The sequence below is a fragment of the Calliphora vicina genome, chromosome 2, assembly GCF_958450345.1.
Source record: "Calliphora vicina chromosome 2, idCalVici1.1, whole genome shotgun sequence".
NCBI lineage: Eukaryota > Metazoa > Arthropoda > Insecta > Diptera > Calliphoridae > Calliphora > Calliphora vicina.
This window is the reverse complement of record NC_088781.1, coordinates 26,628,229-26,649,873: the sequence shown is the minus strand read 5'-3', so window position 1 is coordinate 26,649,873 and position 21,645 is coordinate 26,628,229. Positions and strand designations below refer to the sequence as shown.

Sequence of the window (21,645 nt, the reverse complement as noted above, 5' to 3'; positions counted from 1 at the left end):
CAATACCAAATTTATATTTGGCATTTTTATACCCTACACCACCATAGTGGGGAGGGTATTATGCGCTTGTGCAGATGTTTGTAACGCCCAAAAATATTAGTCTAACACCAACCTTAAAGTATACCGATGGACTTAGAATCACTTTCTGAGTCGATTAAACGATGCCCGTCGGTCCGTCTGGCTGGCTGGCTGTTCATGTAAACCTTGTGCGCAGAGTACAGGTCGCGACCTTTTGAAGATATTTGGATAAAATTTGGTACGTATAATTTTTTCGGCCCAAGGATGGAGCCTATTGAAACTGGCTGAAATTGGTCCATTATTTCACCTAGCACCCATACAAATGTCCTTCCGAAATTGAACTTTGTCGGTCATAAATATTTAATTTATACATGTATAGCTCCGAATAAGTTTTATATACACACAATTCATGTCACCAAATTTTGTTACGGTCGGTCCGAAATTACTCATAGCTCGCATATAGACCCGCTTCCGAAAATCACTTTAACGTGCATAAATCTCTTAAAAATGTTGGTATACATACAACATAAATGACTTTCATGTAGACATAAATCACACGACCTAATTTCATGGTGATCGGTACATAATTAGTCATAGCTCCCATATAAGGCTCACTTCCGAAAATCACTCACGAATATAAATTATTCATATTTTTAAAAGAATAATGTTTTTTCTCATTTACTTAGTGTAGGGTATTATATTGTTTTATACATATTTATATTTTTATTGTTTTAAAATATACTGCCAAAAATGTACCAAAACATTTTACCCGTTTTCTCCTCAAAGGTTTCCAATTTTAAAAAAGCATCTGTCTGTTAATTTTTTAAGTAGATAAAGATGCATTTTAAATGTTTTTGGTATCTGTATTAGTATAGAAGATATATAATTACCACATGTAACCGTTTTTACACCCTAAACATTCGAATTTTAAAATATCCCTTCTTAGTGGATCTGTATAAGGAGATGGGAATTTATAGAAAAAATTTCATGTCTCTACATTTTGGCGGATGAGCCGAGTGATGTTGAATCAGCCAGTAATGTTATTAACCTTTTTTAAAACGTTTGGCTTATTTCCTTAAAATAAACCATATACTTTTAATTACAAATAAAAGCCGTTTAGTAGTTTAAAAATTTTAACAACTCTTTATTTACTTAAAATGTACAACAACAACGGAATTAAATAGTAGTCACTCAGTGTTTTTATACAAGTTTCTAAATTCGCAGACGTTTATAATGTACAAAATTTACTGGAAAATACAGCATACTTTAAGGCACTCAAATGATGTTTATTTACACAGCGTCTATCATGAACTAACTAACGACTGCAATCTATGTCACTATTTATACATACGCTATCTCTCGTGAACATTCTACAATGCTCTTAACGGACAACTACTTTATTCGAATTATAGAGCTTTCGAAGTTAATGTTTAAACAATAAATTCTGCCATACTTTCAAACAATGCTAACAACCGCATGCTATCAACATTGTTGATAAGTAGAAGCTTCTACTGATGGAAATGTTTATAAACACGATGAATGTTGCTGGCAGTTGCTACCGACCGTTAAATTCAAATTGCTAGTGCAAATTCATAACAATATATAGAATATGTGCAACCTGCAAATATTATTCCAATTAGTACAAGTTTTCAACATTTGGTTTTTCGAAAACCCTAATGTGTAGCTACCCTAATATGTACCCTTATTATGATTCTAATACATTTGATATTTATGCTCCTCAATCTACTAGGTAAATAATTTGATTGACATGTAATTTAGACCATTGTACTTGCTGCTATGTGTATTGTTTGACTGCATAAATTACAATTTTACGTTGCATTTAGAGTTGTGTTCTAAATGTATACGTTATTAACAAAAGAGTTAATAATTGCATGCGAGAGTTGAATTTTGAAAAATTTGAATTTATTTATTGTGGCAAAATTAGAGTGAAATGATGGTGTCAGCAAGGTACTTAAAATATTTTGTTATGTATTGAATTACTATAAATAATAAAAACTTTAACAAATTGTGATTTTGTTTTATAAAACAAATAATCTAATTCATATTATTAATTTTTATAAAATTTTAAATAAATTGACAAAACGCCCAACTGAAATTGGGTTACTCGTTTGTCGAAAAAAACATAAAGTTATTGATTTTGGCAATCGAACACTTTTTTTATAAAATATATGTATATGTAGTACATATTAAATAATGAATATTTGCTATTTGACGTAAATTATAAATAAATATGTTTAACTTTAAAAAATAACTGACATAGGAAAATGCCCACATAAATATAGTTTTAAAAAGAAAATCTCTTTATAGCAATCATGTGCATATTTTAAAATACTTACATTATAAATATTGCATATATGTATGTATTTACATGTTAGGGTTGTCAATTTTCGAATATAATTTTATCAAATAAAAACAAGTAAGAAAGTATGGTCGGTCAAGACCGACCATATAATATCCTACACTAAGTAAAAAGCAAAAACATTTTTCTTTTAAAATTTCATTAATTTATATTTATGAGTGATTTTCGGAAGTGGGCCTTATATGGGGGCTATGACCAATTATGGACCGATCACCATGAAATTAGGTCGTGTGATCTATGTCTATATGAGAATTTACTACGTTAAAGTGATTTTCGGAAGCGGGTCTATATGGGAGCTATGACTAATAATGGACAGATCGTAACAAAATTTGGTGACATGAATTTTGTATACATAAAACTTATTTGGAGCGCAATTTGTGGAGATACATTTATAAATTAAACATTTATGACCGATAAAGTCCAATTTCGGAAGGACATTTGTATGGGGGCTAAGTGAAATAATGGACCGATTTCAGCCAGTTTCAATAGGCTTGGTCCTTGGGCCGAAAAAAATAATATGTACCAAATTTGATCGAAATATCTTCAAAATTGCGAACTGTACTCTGCGCATAAGGTTTACATGGACAGCCAGCCAGCCAACCTGACGGACGGACATCGTTTAATCGACTTAGAAAATTATTCGATCGGTATACTTTAAGGTGGGTGTTAGACTAATATTTTTAGGCTTTATAAACATCTACACAAACGCATAATACCCTCCCCACTATGGTGGTGTAGGGTATAATAAAAAACAGGGAAGAAAGTATTATTGGAAACACAGCCGGAAAACAATTTTAACATGCTTTAGAAAAAATTCTCAAACATTATTTAAGAACAGTGATTATCATATAAAAAGTTTAAAAACTATTTTCCGAAGAGTTTCAAAATCAGTGTATTGATTCGAAAATGTATGAAAAATAAATGCAATTTGTTAATTTTTTTCTTTACGACAAGGGCTACAACATTGAGAGTAAATCAAAATCAGAGAGTAAATCAAAATTCCGAACTGTTTACAAGATATGAGCCTGAGAAAATTATCACTTTTTTTTTTGCAAAAATGTTACCAAAGCCCCAAATCTTTGGGGGCCCATAAAAAGTGCATGACTTTGGGCAAAACGGGTCTTTTTTTGGTCTTTTATCATGTACTGGTGTCCGTATATGGAAAAATTACACACAGTGTTATTTATTAAAATTTTAGCTTGATACTAAATTTAGTAGAGTATACGATTAACCGACAATTATATACGGAAAAATTATTTTCCTTCGAAAAAAAAATATATATTTTTTCCTTTATTATTCGAATTATTTTTATTCGAGTGACAACACCAATACATATATGGGGGATTTCATGTCAAGTGAACAACTTTTGAGAACGATGTCTTCCGATCGGGATGAAATTAGCACCAAGTTAGCTCTGTTGGATAGTAATTCAGACAGAATTTTTCAACAAGATCGGTCAAGAACTCTCTGAGTTAGAGAGAGTCAAAATTTGATATTTTGGCCAAGCAGGTTTTTTTCTGATCCATGTGACTTATTACTTATTGTTCTTAGCAAAATGTGTCCCAAATAATTTGGATACATATTTATTTAAATTTTTTTCCGAAATAAAATACTTTATCTAACTCGCATCCAACTAAGCGGCCGAAAAGGTCTTCAAGAAAATGGTAAATTTTAAATAAATTGACCATTTTGGAAAAAATGACAAAAAAATTTTTTATTTCGGCAAAAATATGTGAAATTTTTTAATTTGTTTTTAAAAGATTGAAGAAATAGCTATCTAAACTATTTGGGACACATTTTGCTAAGAACAATAGGTAATAAGTTACATGGATGAGATAAAACACCTCTTTGGCCAAAATGTAAATTTTTGACCCCCTCTAACTCAGAGAATTCTTGACCGATCTTGTTGAAAAATTGTGAATTATTATCCAATAGAACTAAACTTGGTGCTAATTTCATCCTGATTGGAAGACATTGATTTCAAAAGTTGATTCACTTGACATGAAATCCCCCATATATTTAATATTGATGCATATGAGGAAAATCAAAAAATTTTGGAGAATTACTATTTTGGGAATTCTAAGATTATTTTTCAACAAAATATTTAAATATTTATTAGCCCATGTTTTTCTAAAACTTTTAGCTCATTCAATTCGTTACAGTAACAAAAGAAATTTTGTTTTCGTCTTCGAATTTCTTTGAATATTTGAAGTTCTGACATAAAAAACTTATGAAAAAATAAACAAATTTTTAAAAAACTAATTTTGTAACAAATTCGACTGTTGACGAATCGTTCCTACCGTAAATTAAAAAAAAAATCATTCGTATTTTTTGAAAGGTGGCATTTACACTTTGATTTAAAGTCATGTCGTTTTTTTTTGTTTTTCTTTTAAAACCCCTACGAAAATCCCCTTGCATTTATACGATGCCTTTTTTTGTCAACCACGTTTGCCTTTTTTTGGCATATAATCGTATCAACAACCAATCAGAAAAGAGCTCAAAGCAAAATATCAAAAAAAGTCTTGAAAAACAGAAAACTTGCCTTTTGTTTAGATGTCACAATTTGTTAGTACAAAAAATAAAACATGATTTTTAGTCATGACTTAAAGTCATAATGTAAATGGCCCCAAAGTCTAATACAAATTTTGTTTAGACGATGAAATTGTATTATGATACTTGAGTTTTTGACAAATAATAATATATAATAATAATAATACCTTTGCGACGAATCTAAACACAAGTATTCCGTCCAATTTTAAATGTCTTGCCAATCAGAACAGCCAGTTAGAAATGGCAGATTTATTTCAAAAATATTTTGATTCTGCCACACTGTACATCATGAATTCTCAAGCTTTTGTTGAATTACTTCAACTTATCCTTATTACAAACGTGACGTAAAAATATGTCGCGTGCTAAATCGCACTAAAGGTTGTAAAAAAACCAATGCAAATATTTCAATAATGAGTTCTAGTTTAAAATTGTGTTAATACTTTTTGGCGGAAAGTTATATATGGATCCTGAACGCGACATTAAAAAGTTTTGTTTAATAGTGTTCAAAGTCTAGTAGTTCTAATTTATGTTGGATAGAAGCTATAATTTAACATTTGGGAGTATAGAATTGATGAAAAAACTCTTGAAAGTTGAAAGCAAATTTTTAATTTTCTTTAAAATTATAAATGATCATAACTTTAAGAAGTGAATAATTAGTAACAAAAGTTTGGTATAACAAAATATATCGCTATATGGTTTTTTTCATTTCGTAACACAAAAATATATACAATTCAACGGAATTTATGTAGTTTTTTCGAACATTTTAGGATTTCATCATATGTATGGAAATGTCAATAGAAATTGTGTATAACTTTGTGGATTTTGTAAAAAATATTTCCCTTAGTTTTGTTTTTCTTTATTTTACATACTTTATCCTTGCTTTTCTGTTTTTCTTTCCCTACCCATTTGCTGTTTCTATTCGAATGGATGGATTTCTTGTTTGTAATCGATGGATGTATGAAAATGTAAATATAAAGTTTATGTTTTTATTGGCGAACACATTGCCATGGTGGACTTTGTACGTTGCATGCAAAATCGTAAGCTGTTGCAGGATGGCGACTATATTATCATATCGGTTGATGATGAAATCTATGATTCCAAAAGACGTGTAAATATAATGGAGAGAAGTAAGTGATGGGCTACTGGAATATTGTATAGCATTATTTTATGCGAGGGTTGTGAAATGAGGAAAATATTAAAAGGAAATCAGTTTAGCTAATTTGTAAAGGGACGAAATTTCTATAAAAAAACATAGTTTTTGTAACTTTACTCTTCTGAATTTGATAATTCGTATACATATCCCGAAATTTCCATTTTTCTAAATTCAATTTCCATCACAATCCTCGTTTAAATATACTACTACTTTGTTTTATCAGCTCTCAATCAATGTTTAATGATTACAAATGGATTTTGATTTCATGTTTTTTTTAACATTATTGCCATTGTAATATTGTTTGATTTTCTGTTTATCTTTGACAGACTATTTGGATCCGTACATACGCAAGGAGAAAAGCAAATCATTGGACAAAAACTCATTTCGTTCTGTTATAAAAATCAGCATGTCTTATCCACAAAATCCAAATATACGGTAAGTGAAGAAGTGAACAGAAAATGATGTAAGAGACAAATATTTATATTCAAACACCAAGCTACACTTAGAGAAATTGATAATTGGTTTAACAAAATCAATCAAACAAACAAAAAAGAAACATTTATTGAAACTAGGCAAACTTTAAATTGAAATGTAATTTACTTGGAAACACTTGAAATTAAATGTGATTAGCAAAATTCTAAGAACAATAGAAACAATTGATGTAATTTGTAATGAAGCAGTGATTATATAAATTGTAGATTTAGTGTTTTCAAATGCTCTTGTTAATACGGGCATTAAGGTGGCGCCTCTACAGGACTTTATCAATTTTAGGTAATAAAGTCTAAAATTGTTTTCCGTCATATTAAAACCAAATGCTGAAAATATAAGCAAAAAAATAAATAATTGTTGAAAAGCAAATCCAATTAAAAATTTTTTTTTTTTATTTCATTGGACCATAGCTGTTTAAATATAAAATATGATTTTTTCCATTATAACTTGACATCAAAAAAAAAAAACAGAGTAAGTCTAAAATTTTTGATTTTCTAAATTTTTTTAAAACGAAATTTCAAAAAATTTAAGAAACTTGTTTCGATTTTCATAAATGCTAAATGAGTAATAAAAATTCAAATTGTAATTGTTGCAATTATTAATAGTTAGCGTGGGCAGCGATTTGAAAATGGCGGATACATAACCGTAGCCTATTTTCTAATATTTAATTTAAAATATTTCCTTTGGTTCGACTCTTAAGTTCACATTTGGTCCGGGCTTAACAACAAAATAATATGAATAATTTGGAATATGTACATGGAATCACAGATTTGGGATATTTCAACAATTAGCCTAAATTTAAAATTTCAAAAAAAAATTGGTTAAATTTATTTTATAACATGTATACCAGATTTTATATAAAGTTTAACAGTACCCATACAATCCCCTTTGGATTAGAGGTTAGTTGATGACGTTTCCAAAAATTATTTTTTTACCTCCCCCCAAAATACCGCTAAAACTAAAGCACAGACTCCCCTGATCTGACTTCACACCCGAAACACTAAGTATCTGTAGCCAGATGACGGCGGATGAGGTGGTCATATGACAAAATTGTAGCAGATTAAGTGCCATGCTATGCCCTTAAAAAAGAAATGACAGCAATTTGTTTTCTTATGTCATTAGCTTTATAGTGTACTAGCTAAAACCCGGTGTGCTTCGCTACCAGTACTGTAAAGATTTACAATATACTTACCACCATTTTCTCAATCTCTGGTTATTTTTATCGTGACGATAAACTGACAGTTCTCATACAAAAAAAAATGTTAATTGGAGGTTTATCGTTACGAAAAATGATAACCAGATATTGAGAAAATCGGGGTTAGTCTATCTGAAATTAGTTTCTGTTCATGTGAAAAACATGGATTTTCTAGATTTAGTCCGCAAATTTGCAAAGACTGACCTTGAGCTTTATCAATTGTCATTGAAAATACTAAGCAAATAGGAAACTGCAATCGAATAAAATCAAATGGCATTTCCGAAGTTATAATTCGGTAGCTCCGATTAGAGGTCGCTACGATTAGATTGTTCATTAATTGCCTTACTGTAAGTCGAGTGCCACTACAAATACGCAAACAATCATACATACAAACAAACACACATTGACTTTTATATATACATATATAAGGGTTTCAAATGTATACAAATTTTAACATTTACTTTATATTGTTGGTAGTCCGCGCACTTCTGTACTAAAAATTAATATTGATAGCTGCTATAGCTTTCCCTATATATAATTTGTCATTATATCTATGGAAGGTGCCACGCCCACTTTTGCTAGTTTGCCCATTTTTGGCCTAAATATATAATTCATACAAAGTTTCATTGCTTTACATATCAAAATTATACACATAGATATGATTTTTAGTATTTAGTTTGTATGGGATGTGTCACGCCCACTATTGATAGTCCGCCCATTCTTGTCCTAACTATTAATATTGATGATAGAATAACCGTGCAAAATTTATGGACTCTATCTCTTATTGTATCCCATATAATAGATTTTAATTATCATCATATGGGAGGTGCCACGCCCTCTTTGGCTTCTACTCCCATTTTTGCCTAAAATATTTATACAAACGGTGGTATTCATGCAAAATTCGAGGACTATAGCTATTATAGTTTCCAAAATATTTGATATTTAAAATTAACTTTGTATGGGAGGTACCACCCACTTGAAAATTCAAAACACAAAATATCCTATTGTTCCTTCCAGATATAGAAAAACATACAGTCAAAATTTCAAGCAAATCTGGTTAGCCGTTTAGCCGTCTATAGACTTCAAATCAATAAATATACATATATACATATAAACACACATTCACTTTTATATATATAGATAAATCACCCCTCCGAACACAAAAGAAAAATCAGAAATCTGACTTAATAGATACCCTGGACATTTTATCAAAATCGATCCAACCGTTTTTGAGTCCATACGGAACATACATACACACTTCCATTTTTATATATACAAGACGATTATGGGAAAATATTTGTTTTTTCTTTAAGATTTTGATCCATGATGAACTTTTTGTGAATCAGCGGATAAAACTGTCCGATATATTTTTCTAATAATGATGAAATGACCCGCAAATTATCTGATATGAAAACAAATCAAAAAGCATCTGTCAGTTGATTCCTGTCAAAATAAAATACAGTGCACCATCAAGTTCAATGGTTAAAAAAAGTGGTTTACTGAATTCCGTTTTAGACGCCCAGTTGAGGGCTCTACGCCCGAAATAATTGAAAACAATCACGATATGGTGTTGGCCGATTGGATATTGAAAGTTCGAGAGATAGTGGAAGTCACATTTGGTTTCAATTTTGAATGATTACTTGGGTATGAGAAAGATTTCCGCAAGATGGCGGTAGCGTTTGCTCACAATCGGGTTTCTATTAGGCTACGAAATGCTCCCACTTCCGCCCTATTCTCTGAATTTAGCAACTAGTGATTATTTCTTGTCTACAAACCCGAAGAAATGTCCCGGCGGAAAGAGATTTGACTCCAAAGATGAAATCATCAGCTCAAAGGAGACTATGTTAAAAAATAAAATAACTTTATATCCACTTCATAAAAAATACCCAATTTAAATGTCATTAATAAACAAGCTTTGTTACAATTGTTACTACAATATTTATATACACAATGCTATCTTCTAGGCACCTCATGAATAATCTAACAGACAAATTCGTATGTTCTATTCCCACAATGTTCATCTAGAGCTTCACAGTTAATGTTGTCATACTTATAAACAATGTTAACAACAGGTATTTTTTTTAATTTAAAAATAATGCCACAGGTTTTATGATCCTAGGTGAATGAGGTGAATGATCCTAGATTCCAGATGTCATTTCTACAATTTGACGTCGGATTCAAAAATAAACAAAGACAGAAATGTAGCTGTTAGTAAATAATAAACAATGCGAAATGTATTAGTCAAGCTTTAAGTAACGACATAGTATATAAAAAATCATAAGGGAGGGTTATTTTGGGCGTGCAAAATAGTAATTTTCAGTTCAGTTAGGTCAACTTTTTTCAGAAGACTAAAGGAATAAAAACTATTTTTTTTATCAAAATTCTTCTTATCTTCCCTATTATATATTCAAAACAATTTCAAACAAATGTTAAATCAAAAACATCTAAAACTCTATTGGTCTTGTTGCACAGTGTAATCAATCAATGATTTTATTTAAAAGTGTAAATATAAAACACATGTAGATAGATACATCAAATTTATCATACATCATTTAATATCTGTGCAGATTTCTTTCAAGTACAATTTTAGTGTCCAGAGAAAATAAATTTAATAATTAAAGATGAATATTTGAAAATTTAATGTTATGTTTTATGTATAACAAGAAAACCTCCTGCGGGGGGTGGTAATTTTTAAATGTTTGCTTTATTAATGCGCATTTTTATGTGTTTTTTGTCTTCTTTTCTTTAATGTTAACAATTTACAGGGAAAGATGTAGTAAAATAAAGGAATATGCTCGTAAACATCCGTTTTTAGTACCATATCATGAACGTGTATTTGACAACATTTCGGTAAGTAACTTTTTTATATCACACACATGCTCTCCCATATATACTAGTATATATATATAGTATATATGAATTTAAATTTACACACTCACATTCATACTCAGACAGATCCCTGTAGTTCTAGAAGACTGTCCTGAACCAGTGATTTTTAATATCATTTAGAGTGACAACTAGTTACATGACTAGTTACTTCCTAAGCAGGAAGTAAATCGACCCATTTGGATTAAAGTGAGACTGTCTTAAAACTGCTCAAATATTATGTTAAAAAAACATCTCATAGACAGTGTAATAACCAATTGCTTGTAAACAAACCTTCCTCCGACAACTGTCCAATAGATTACATCTGGTGGGTAAAATAACTACTTTCTAAGTGCAGTACTAAATAAACGTTAAAAGTGACTACACTTTAGATTACTAAGAGACACTTAAGTGACAATTGTCTTCTCGCTAGGTTACATGGGATGCTAGAGATAGTAAACTAACTAGGGCTTGTATCAACACTCAACTCAATCCAAGTGCTGCAGGTTATTTGTATGTACAAAATAACACAAAATATGTCATCTTTTGTTTGACATGTAATCATGTAATAACACTCATATGCATACAAATTTGACTGGAACAAATTTTTAATACCCTTTGTCATTTGCGAAATGTACCCACAACTCAGTTTCTATGAAAAAAAAAATTCAGTTGAACAGCTCAAATTTCTATTTCCATTTAAAAATTAAATTTTACTGAAATCGCGTCTCTGGAGAGCTACAATTTTATTAAAATTCCAATAATTTTGAATGTGATATTCTATGAAATACATAATAAATTCACCAAAACAAATTCAGCAAAATATTCAAATTGGTTTTAAAATTTTTGTTTTGCAGCATGGAGGAGAAATTAATTGATACTATTGGATGTATACGGAATTTACAATAGTTGAACGCCGTTTTTGTTTTTAATAACTTATATGTCATTTTTAAGGATACATATCTGTCATTTATTCTCACATAGTATAAACAACAAAGTCTTTTTTCGAAATTTGTACCAACGAATCGCCATATGCGGGAAGTTTTGCTTTACTTCTTAAATTTGAAAAAGAGTGCCACTGAACCTCACCGATTGCTCACCAAAGCTTATGGTTATTATGTTCTATCGGTTTCAACGTGCGAGAGGTTGTTTGTTCCGTTCAGAAGAGGTAATTTTGACACGGAAAACAAAGATAGTCCAGGCCAGCCAAACAAGTTTGAAGACCAAGAATTCGAGACTCCATGAAGATTGTTGTAAAGCTCAACGAGAGCTTGCAAAATCATTGGGAGCTATTCAAGCAGCGGTATTCATCCAAAAGCAGGGATATTGGGTACCATACAAATTGAAGCCGAGAGACCTTGAAATACGATTTTGATGTCCGAAATTATGCATGAAATCTATAAAAGAAAATCATTTTTGCACCGAATCAAGCAGCCAAATCGACACTAAGGCCAAATATAACTTTGTATATTTGGTGGAACCAAAAGGGTCCTGAAATCTGACCGTACCATCACATGGAATCTGTACCGAACGCAACCGATTATTAACCGAAAAATCAGGCCAGGATATGAGACCAGACATGAAATCATAATATTCCAACATGACAACGCTCGGCCACATGTTGCAATACCCGTTAAAATGTATTTAGAATGAAGTGGTTGGGATATTTTGCTTCACCCGCTTTATAGTCCAGACCATGCCCCGTCCGACTACTCTTTGTTTCGATCATTGCAGAATGATCTGTCTGGGATAAGATTCAGTTTGGAACAGAGTATTCGAAATTGTCTTGATTAGTTCATGGCCTCAAAATATGAGCAGTTCTTTTGGCTCGGAATTCATATGTTGCCGGAAGCATGGGAAAAGGTCATAGCTAACAATGTTCAATACTTTGAATTAATTCATATTGTACAAATGTTTAAAACATTTTAAAAAATCCCGCATTTTTAAGATAGTTTAGTTAAGTTCCAATACAATTTACGTCTAAACTAACCCGTACTCCTGGCAAATATGATTTGATCTATCAGTGGCGCATCATTGAGACAGCCGAGAGCATAAATGCGATTCATTCCGAGGTATTCCAGTCTACTTTGTTTTAGAACGGTGCAGTCATAGAAGGTAGTGATGAACAGCAGAATTTATCCAAAAGCTGGGAAATTGGTTACCATTCCATGCAATCGTCTGGCCTGATTTCAGTTGCTCATAATAGATAAGACCCTTTTTTCCGAACCACATACAGAGAATTACCTTAGCGCCATGGATATTTGGCTTTGGTGTCGATTTGGCTGGTCGGCCGGGCTTCACATACGATTTCTTATGCTTTGGAAAATTGTAATGGATCCATTTTTCATCGCAAGTGATGAAAAATTGTTTCTTTAAAATGTATATAGTTCTGATTGTGTAACATTCAATTAAGATATCTCCAATCGTTCACGAGCTATCGAATTATTTCCTAAATAAATTTGTTTAAAATCAGTGTTCTTAAACTTTATTTTACTAAAGTAATTAAATTATTTTACTGTAACAACAATTCGTGTATTAAATAACTAATTTTGACACGTGTCACTATTTTCTATATTTTTGATATATTATACAGCTGTATGTTTTGACAGCCCATTGTCATTAAAGCTTCAATTAAATGTCTGCAATATGACAAGTAGCATATTTTTACATCATTAAATTACAACATTTTAACCACAGCACATATGTACATCAATTGCCCAACTTCCAAAAATGTTTGTGAAAAATATGCCACCCTTTGATTTTTATGATAACATATAAAGTAAATCCATAAAATGTGAACATATGTCTCCTTAAAATAAATCTTCAAAAAAAAGTTCCATATTTTCAAATTTAATGCAGCTACTTAAAACCGCTAAATACAATAATCTGATTTATTTGAACTCAAGCTAAACAAACTGTTTAAAGAATTTTCAGTGAATCTCAATGAAAAATGTCATCAATCTTTATTTAATATTGGTATTTAAATTAAATACTTTTTAATGATTCATTTTAAATTCCATGAATTTAAATGTTTGTTTTTTCAAGGGCATCACAATCTAGGTAATTCTGCTAAATACATGTGTAGCTTTATTTACTTTGTATGTACATTTGACAAACATTTATGTCTACAATGATTGCATATCGTCAGCTAAAATGCAAAACAATATAATAACAAAAATACCAAAATCGTATAATTGATAGATAATGATGAATAACTTAAAAAATAACAAAGTTGACAAAAATAAGTACGAGAGCTATATTCGGCTGTGCCGAATCTTATATAGCCTTCACCAAATTATACTTCAAAATATAAATTTTATATATTTTTAGGTAAACAAAATTTATTTTTATAATTTTTTGTAAAAAAATTTTTTTTTTTGAAATTTAAAATTTTTTTTTGCTGAGAACAAATAATATTTTTTCGATTTTGACCCATCGTAGGTTAAACTTACTATGGTCTTATATACGTCGTTGCAAAGGTCTTTTAAATATTTATCATTAGATATCCATATTGTATATATTAATGACTTAGTAATCCAGATATAGGTCAAAAATCTAGGCTGTCCTGGTTTTTTCCTCATATCTCAGCCATTTGTGGACCGATTTTGCTATAGGAATGATTTTAAATAGGAATCTTCCCGAAGATATCTGGGGTCTTTAGAAAATTGACTTTAACTGAATAATTGACTGAATTTTAAAATGTGTGTGTCATTCTGTTTAAAGATTAAATAGGAAAAATAAGGTTTATATCAGAGCAGCTTTTCATTTTGCAATCCCTTTAAAAAATTTTGAAATTATGTTACATCATTTTTAATTTTAGGCGACGAAAATTTTACACATGTTTTATTATATGTATTGCAGTGATGATTTCATGCCATTTTGAGTGGTAGATTTAATATTTATATTTTATTTCTTTATTTCTAACAGGTACCAATTTATGGTCTGCATTTATATGACAGTGTGACAATTTACGCCCAGGCTCTAACCGAAGTATTACAAATGGGCGGAGACATTTATGATGGCCGCCTTGTGATGAGTCGCATATTTAATAGATCGTATCATTCGATACAAGGATTTGATGTAAGTTTAAAATGTATTGCAAATATTTTGTTTTTGTTATATTTAAAATGGTAGTCATATGTACAACATAAAATATTTATTGTTTACTCTTAATGCTGTTTTTGTCATTGGTTAACATTATGGAATTTTAATGTTTCAATAATAATGATATGCATTTGCTTTACAACATGTCATCATACAACAATTTTATTTTCTTTTTTTTTTTTTTTTTTTTTTTTTTGTCAACAATATCTTGTCATGTTAGAATTCAAATCAAGTACATGTATACTAGGTATTTAATATTTTCTTAAGAATAAAAATAACAGAAATGTTTTAAAAATCTTCACCATGAATATTACTGATATTATGGCTATTTGTAAATAAGATGTCATTTTACGATATTTGTCTATGCATGTGTTTTTATCGATTAATTTACCAGTAATGATAATATTGTTATTGAAAATCAAAAATATTGTTCTATAAATGGCTGAGTTAAATTTCAGATATTTCCAAAAAAATATGAATTTTTATCAAAACCATGTTATTATTATTATGTATTATACAAAATTGTTGAAAACATATTATCAGCTCATCTAATCCACCATTTTGCTTTCATCTATTTGTTGAGAATAATAAATCCAAACTGAAAAATGTCAAATTTATAGATAAAAGCTTTTGTCAACAAATTACGGAAAACTACTAAAAGAAAAATACTGACATTTAATATAATTTTGTTAGAGTTTTATTACACCACGAAACGTGGCAAATACTTCATGATACTAAATTTACAATATATAAGTTGTATAAAGTTCAATTAAATGTCATTTTGGTTGACATTAACTAGACTTCGAAACGCACATGCCAATTTTGTAAGTATATAAATATCAAGAATCATTAATATGGTAGAAATATTTAAAAACTTGTATTATTATATTAACATTTTGCCAAATTCTGCACTCAGTCACGAAGATATACAAATGCTTATGAGTAGGGGGCGGATTTTCATGCATTTATTATTGGAATATATGCGCCTAAGATATACTTCAAAAAACTCAAAATATGACCTAAAAATTTAAAAAATATGCACTTATATTTTAGTACAGAAACATAAAATAATTAACTATGATTAATATATTAATTAGTTAATCTTGGTAATATTTTGATCGCGATGTAAAGTAGCATCCAACCTTAATTATGATCTCACAATAACCCAGCAGTTAAGCAAGTAGTAAATGTTTCCCTATAGACAGTAATTGTCACTAATATCTGATCACTTGGCTGACTCCAATTTATATACATACATATATGTAATCTAGCGTAAAGACAATTGTCACTTAAGTGTCCCTATGTAATCTGTAGTGTAGTTACTTTAAATTGTGTACTGCATTTCTTTTTTTCATTTATTTATTTTCAACAACCTAGCCTATTGGCCATAACCGGATATAAATTTCTACTTAAAATTAGTCTGTAAGCTATCCAAAAGGGTCAATTAATCCCCAGCTTACAATATGCACGTGTTAAAATAACTAGTCACGTAGCTAGTTTTGTAACCGGTTGTCACCCTAAATGATAAGAAAATCACTAGTTCAGGACAGTCTCCTAGAACTGCTGGGAAATGACTGTAAGTTGCGGTAACTGTGTATTTGGAGTTAAAAAATCTTTCGATAACGAAATTTATATGAGAATTGCAATGAAAACAATTATGAATGGTTTCGATACATTTAATGAATTTTTGATACTTAGAACAAAATCTAGACTTTTTTGAAGCAACATTTTTTATATGATAATCGTCAATTGCTGATAGAGAAATAAAGAACCTAATGCGAGTTTCTCAATTCGAATAAAACTTTGTGTCTCGACAATATATTGCCCATTGTCGATAAAAATTATAATTTTATTAAAAACTTGGATAATATGCATATAAATATGCATTTTGAAGTAAAATATAACAAAATATGCATTATCAATAAAATATGCACTAACAAATCGATGCCATTTTAAAGCAAAATATGCGATTCGTATAGATAATTGGTCTACATTGTATTTGGACGTTCGAGAAAAAACATGCATTTGCATATAAATCCGCCCCCTACTTATGAGTTTGATTAATGTATGTAAAAACTAAAAAGTAAAATTAAAATTTTAGAAACCAACAAAAGTTCTTTTAAAGGATAAAAATAATACTAAATACAAGCTTCATGTTATGAAACATATATGGGTTTGTTATTTTAGGTCATCTAACTTTGGGAAAATTATTGAAAAAAAATATAAAAATGTAAAAAAAAATTAACAGCGCACAGTGATAGAGAACACAAGTAAGAGAGCTATATCACCAAATTATACTTAAAAATATTTTTTTTAAAAATTTTTTTTTTCCAAATTGTTTTTTAATTTTTATGAAAAAAAATTTTGGAAAAAGAATTTTTAACAAAAAAAAAAATTTTGATGAAAAAAAAATCGTGTTAAAAAATATTTTTCCCTATTTTGACCCATTGTAGGTCCAACTTACTATAACCTTATATAAATCGTTGCAATGGACTTTGAAATATCTATCATTATATATCCATATTGTCTATATTAATGACTTAGTAATCCAGATATAGATAAAAAATGGGCCAAAAATCGAGGTTGTCCCGGTTTTTTCCTTATATCTCAGCCATTTGTTGGCCGATTTTAAATAGCAACCGAGCCGGAAGAATTCCCGATATATTGATGTATGAATCATGTGTGTAAGTTATTTGGGGGCTACGGAAAGTTGATTTCAACATACAGACGGAAGTTTTCCCTAATATACATGTTATATATCAATGGATAGGAGATTTTGTTTGTTTTTCAAAAATATAACAAAGAAATACTTTTATCAAATTGAAATTAAATTTCTAATACGAATATTTTTTAATATTGTTACGTATTAACCTTTTCAAAACGTTGGTTTATTTCCTTTAAATAAACCGGATAGTTTTGATTGCAAATAAAAGCCGTTTAGTAGTTTGAAAATTGTAACAACTCTTTATTTATTTAAAATGTACAACAACAGAATTATACACGTTTTTTATACACGTTTATAAATTCGTAGAAATACAGACACACTTTCTAATGTACACGAATTCATTTGAAAAACACAGCACTCAGTTGATGTTTATTCGAAAAGCGTCTCTGATAAACTCACTAACGACTGCAACCTCTGCCACTATTTATAACACTGCCATCTGCACTCTAGATTGCTCTTTAACTGTCTAGAGCTTTCTAATACATACGCCATCTGTGGTGTACTTTCTACAATGTTCTTTAGATGAATATTTGAATTCGAATATACGGTCGCAGCAAACAGCGTTGCCATACTTACGATCAATGGTCAACTGAAAGCTTTTATTCAATGTTAATAATGCCCACAGATATGTTAATGTTTGGGCACTGCTACTTTAAATCAGCCGTTAAAATCGTTATATTTGAATTCAAGTACAATTTCGTAACAATATGAATTAATGTGATTTCTTTTTGTATTCATATTCCATAATGTAAAATGAATTTTTGTATCATATTTTAACGAGTCTTTTGGTTGAGAACTTTAATTTGAAATAAGTTAAGTTTAAAACTATTACCGATTTGAAGCTGACACGCACGGACATCTCAACCAGAAGACTCCACAGATCTCATCGCAGAATTTTTAAATAAATTATTAAATAACATGTAAGTTATTGGAATCAAACTACAATTGTAATCTCTTATTCATCTTGACCTATAAGATTTATTCCCATCTCGTGTTTCCTAAGAAACAACTTCTACCAATCTCGTGTTTCCTAAGAAACAAAAATCCATATCTCGTGTTTCCTAAGAAACAATGTATCCCTAATATCTCATCTACAACCAATCCCTGGTTTCTCTCTTTTATTTTAGGAAAAGATCGCTTCTGATCCTTTTCCTATAAATCTAATTGTATATTTCATCCCTAATTAATAATTATTCAAGAATTAAATAATTATTGTTGAATTATAATAAAATTAGTAATAATATTACTAACATTTGTTCACAAATCTTATAAATTTTTTTTGGAAAATTTCAGCCGGCTAGCTCTTTTCCTTTGAGTCCTATCGTATTTTCAACATACAGACGGACGGACAAAACTATACCATCTTAGGATTTTATGAGGACCAAGAATAGATGTATATACATTTTGGTTCTACGATTAATATTTCGATATGTTACAAGCGGAATGACAAAATCAATATACATACCTCCCATTTTTCTATTTTATACACTCCCATCTCTTTTGATGGTGGCTATATAAAAAAATACCTGCCATTATTTATTTATTTTATAGTTGTTTAAATAAATTAAAATGTTTACACATTTATAGCGAAATATTATTCTCAAGCTCATGTAGATCCATTGTGCAGCCAAACAATTTTGTTTGTATGTATTAACATACAAATGTACGTGACGTATAATTATTATGGCAACATACTTAATTAAATATAAATCATACGCAGAGTGTGTTTTAAAATGATATAAATAATAACATTATTTGATATCAAAATAATATTCAAATAGTAATCGTCTCACCCTCGGAATGCAAAAATTTTAATTGTTACACCATTTCATCTTAGAGGATGGAAGTCTTTTTTGAGGGCCATTAAAAATACCAGCTTTTACTTACTTATGACAGCCAATATTGAAAAATTAGGGTAGATCCATATCCATATAAGACAAAATTTAAAAACATTATTGTTGTCACCAATGCCCACCTAAACAAAACCACTAACAGTAACTCGCCACCAACTTGTCTTCTTTATTTGTTGACTTGTATATGAAATAGTTTTGTGTCGACTGTATTTCAATTCTAAGAATTAGTTTTAGATTTTCATTATATTTTCATTAAATATATTAATGAAATAAATTGCATCATTGTTAAATTTTAGGTTTTATGATATGAAACAAAACTCCCGAAATTCGTGGAATTGTAAAGCCCTTTTTGCATTTTCAGTTTGTACAAAAAAAGTACGTGACGTATAATTATTATGACAACATAATTAAATGTTAATCATACGCAGTGTGATTTTTTTCAATTCTATAGAAATAATAATAGTAATATGTATAAACATTTATGCAATTATAAAAACAAAAGAATTATTAAAATATTTTTACAAATGCACAATGGTTTTAAATCATAATTTAAAAAACGGTTGTAACAGGCATTCATACAAATACTAGCGATTATGATACAGTGTAAAGTCATTTAAAAAGTTTGGTTTTCATACTCTATTTCATAAAAAGTGAGTCAGAAAAATTTTATACTTGTATTAAGTTTAATAAAACTTAAACATTTTAATATAAAAATTCCCAAAAATACGTAAATGGCTGAGATATAAAGAAAAAAACAACATCGATTTTCGGTCTATTTTTATCTATATCTGGATTACAAAGTTTTAACCAGAATTTTTTTTCACTAAAAAAATGTTTTGTCATAAATTTTTAAAAAAATAAAAAAAGAATTGGAAAAAAAAAATTTAAATTTTTCATAAATTTTTAAAAAATTAAAAAAAGAATTGAAGAAAGAACAAAATTTAATTTTTTTTTCAAAATTTTTTTTTTCGGAATTGCTTTTAATTTTTCTTAATAAATTTTTTTCCAAATTTTTTTTTTAAATTTTTGTTTTAATTTAATCTATATCTGGATTACAAAGTTTTAACCAGAATTTTTTTTCACTAAAAAAATGTTTTGTCATAAATTTTTAAAAAATTAAAAAAAGAATTGGAAAAAAACAAAATTTAATTTTTTTTTCAAAATTTAAAAAAAAAAAATTTTTTTCGAAATTGCTTTTTAATTGTTCTTAATAAAGTTTTTTCCAAATTTTTTTTTTTTAAATTTTTGTTTTAATTTAATCTATATCTAGATTACAAAGTTTTAACCAGAATTTTTTCACCAAAAAAAAGTTTTGTCATAAATTGGAAAAAAACTAAATTTCAATTTTAAAATTTTTTTTTTTCGAAATTGATTTTTAATTTTTCCAAATTTTTTTTCAATTTTTGTTTCAATATGAAAAAAAAAATCGGGTAAAAAATATTTATATACGTCGTTACAATGGACTTTGAAATATCTATCATTAGATATCTATATTGTCTATATTAATGACTTAATAATCCTGATATAGATCAAAAATAGGCCAAAAATCTAGGTTTTTTCCTTATATCTCAGCCAGTTTTTAAATAGTAAACGAGACGGAAGAATTCCCGATATATTGATGTATCAATAATGTTTGTATGTTATTTGGGGGCTACGGAAAATTGATTTCAACATACAGACGGACAGACGGACATGGCTATATCGACTTCGCTATCTATAACGATCCAGAATATATATATATACTTTGTGGGGTCGCAAGTGAAAAATGTAGAAATTACAAACGGAATGACAAACTAGTCTCTCATGGTGAAGGGTATAAAAAATAATAATTTGTTGGACCAAGGAAAAGTTTTGGCTGGAGTAGTGTGTAAAAGTTTTTTCTGACTCACTCTTTATTAATGGCCTGACATGAGTACAAGGCCACAAACACTAATTGCTTTCACTTTGGCAGAGATGAAAATGTCATTCAAAAAGTAATACAAATTCGTCTATATTGCAGTTTAACAACGACAAATACTCCTGCGAAGTTGTCACACGATTGTGTTTGTTGTCCACTGTGAGCAAACGCGGCACCCATCTTGCGGAAAGCTTTCTTAAACCTAAGTGATCATTCAAAATTAAAACCACTGAGCCATTTTAGATGCGTATGGCTTCCACATTCTCTCGCACTTTCAATCTTCGATCGGCCAAAAACATAATGTGATTTTTTTCAATTGTTTTGGGTGTAGAGACTTCAACTGGGCGTTTAAAATTTTCGGCATCTTCCGTACTTGTACGGGCACAATGAAATTATGTAAAACCCTTTTGAACCCA

At 29.4% G+C, this 21,645-nt stretch overlaps 1 protein-coding gene across 1 annotated transcript in view; it reads left to right on the top strand.

Moving 5' to 3' along the window:
- Positions 1-21,645, top strand: part of Gyc32E (Guanylyl cyclase at 32E) — a 157,614-nt gene that overhangs the window by 107,238 nt on the left and 28,731 nt on the right. The window contains exons 7-10 of the mRNA XM_065499909.1: positions 5,926-6,075; positions 6,428-6,536; positions 10,551-10,635; positions 14,578-14,730. Of these exons, the coding sequence (XP_065355981.1) occupies positions 5,926-6,075; positions 6,428-6,536; positions 10,551-10,635; positions 14,578-14,730 (497 nt within the window). The remainder of the gene's footprint in view (positions 1-5,925; positions 6,076-6,427; positions 6,537-10,550; positions 10,636-14,577; positions 14,731-21,645) is intronic.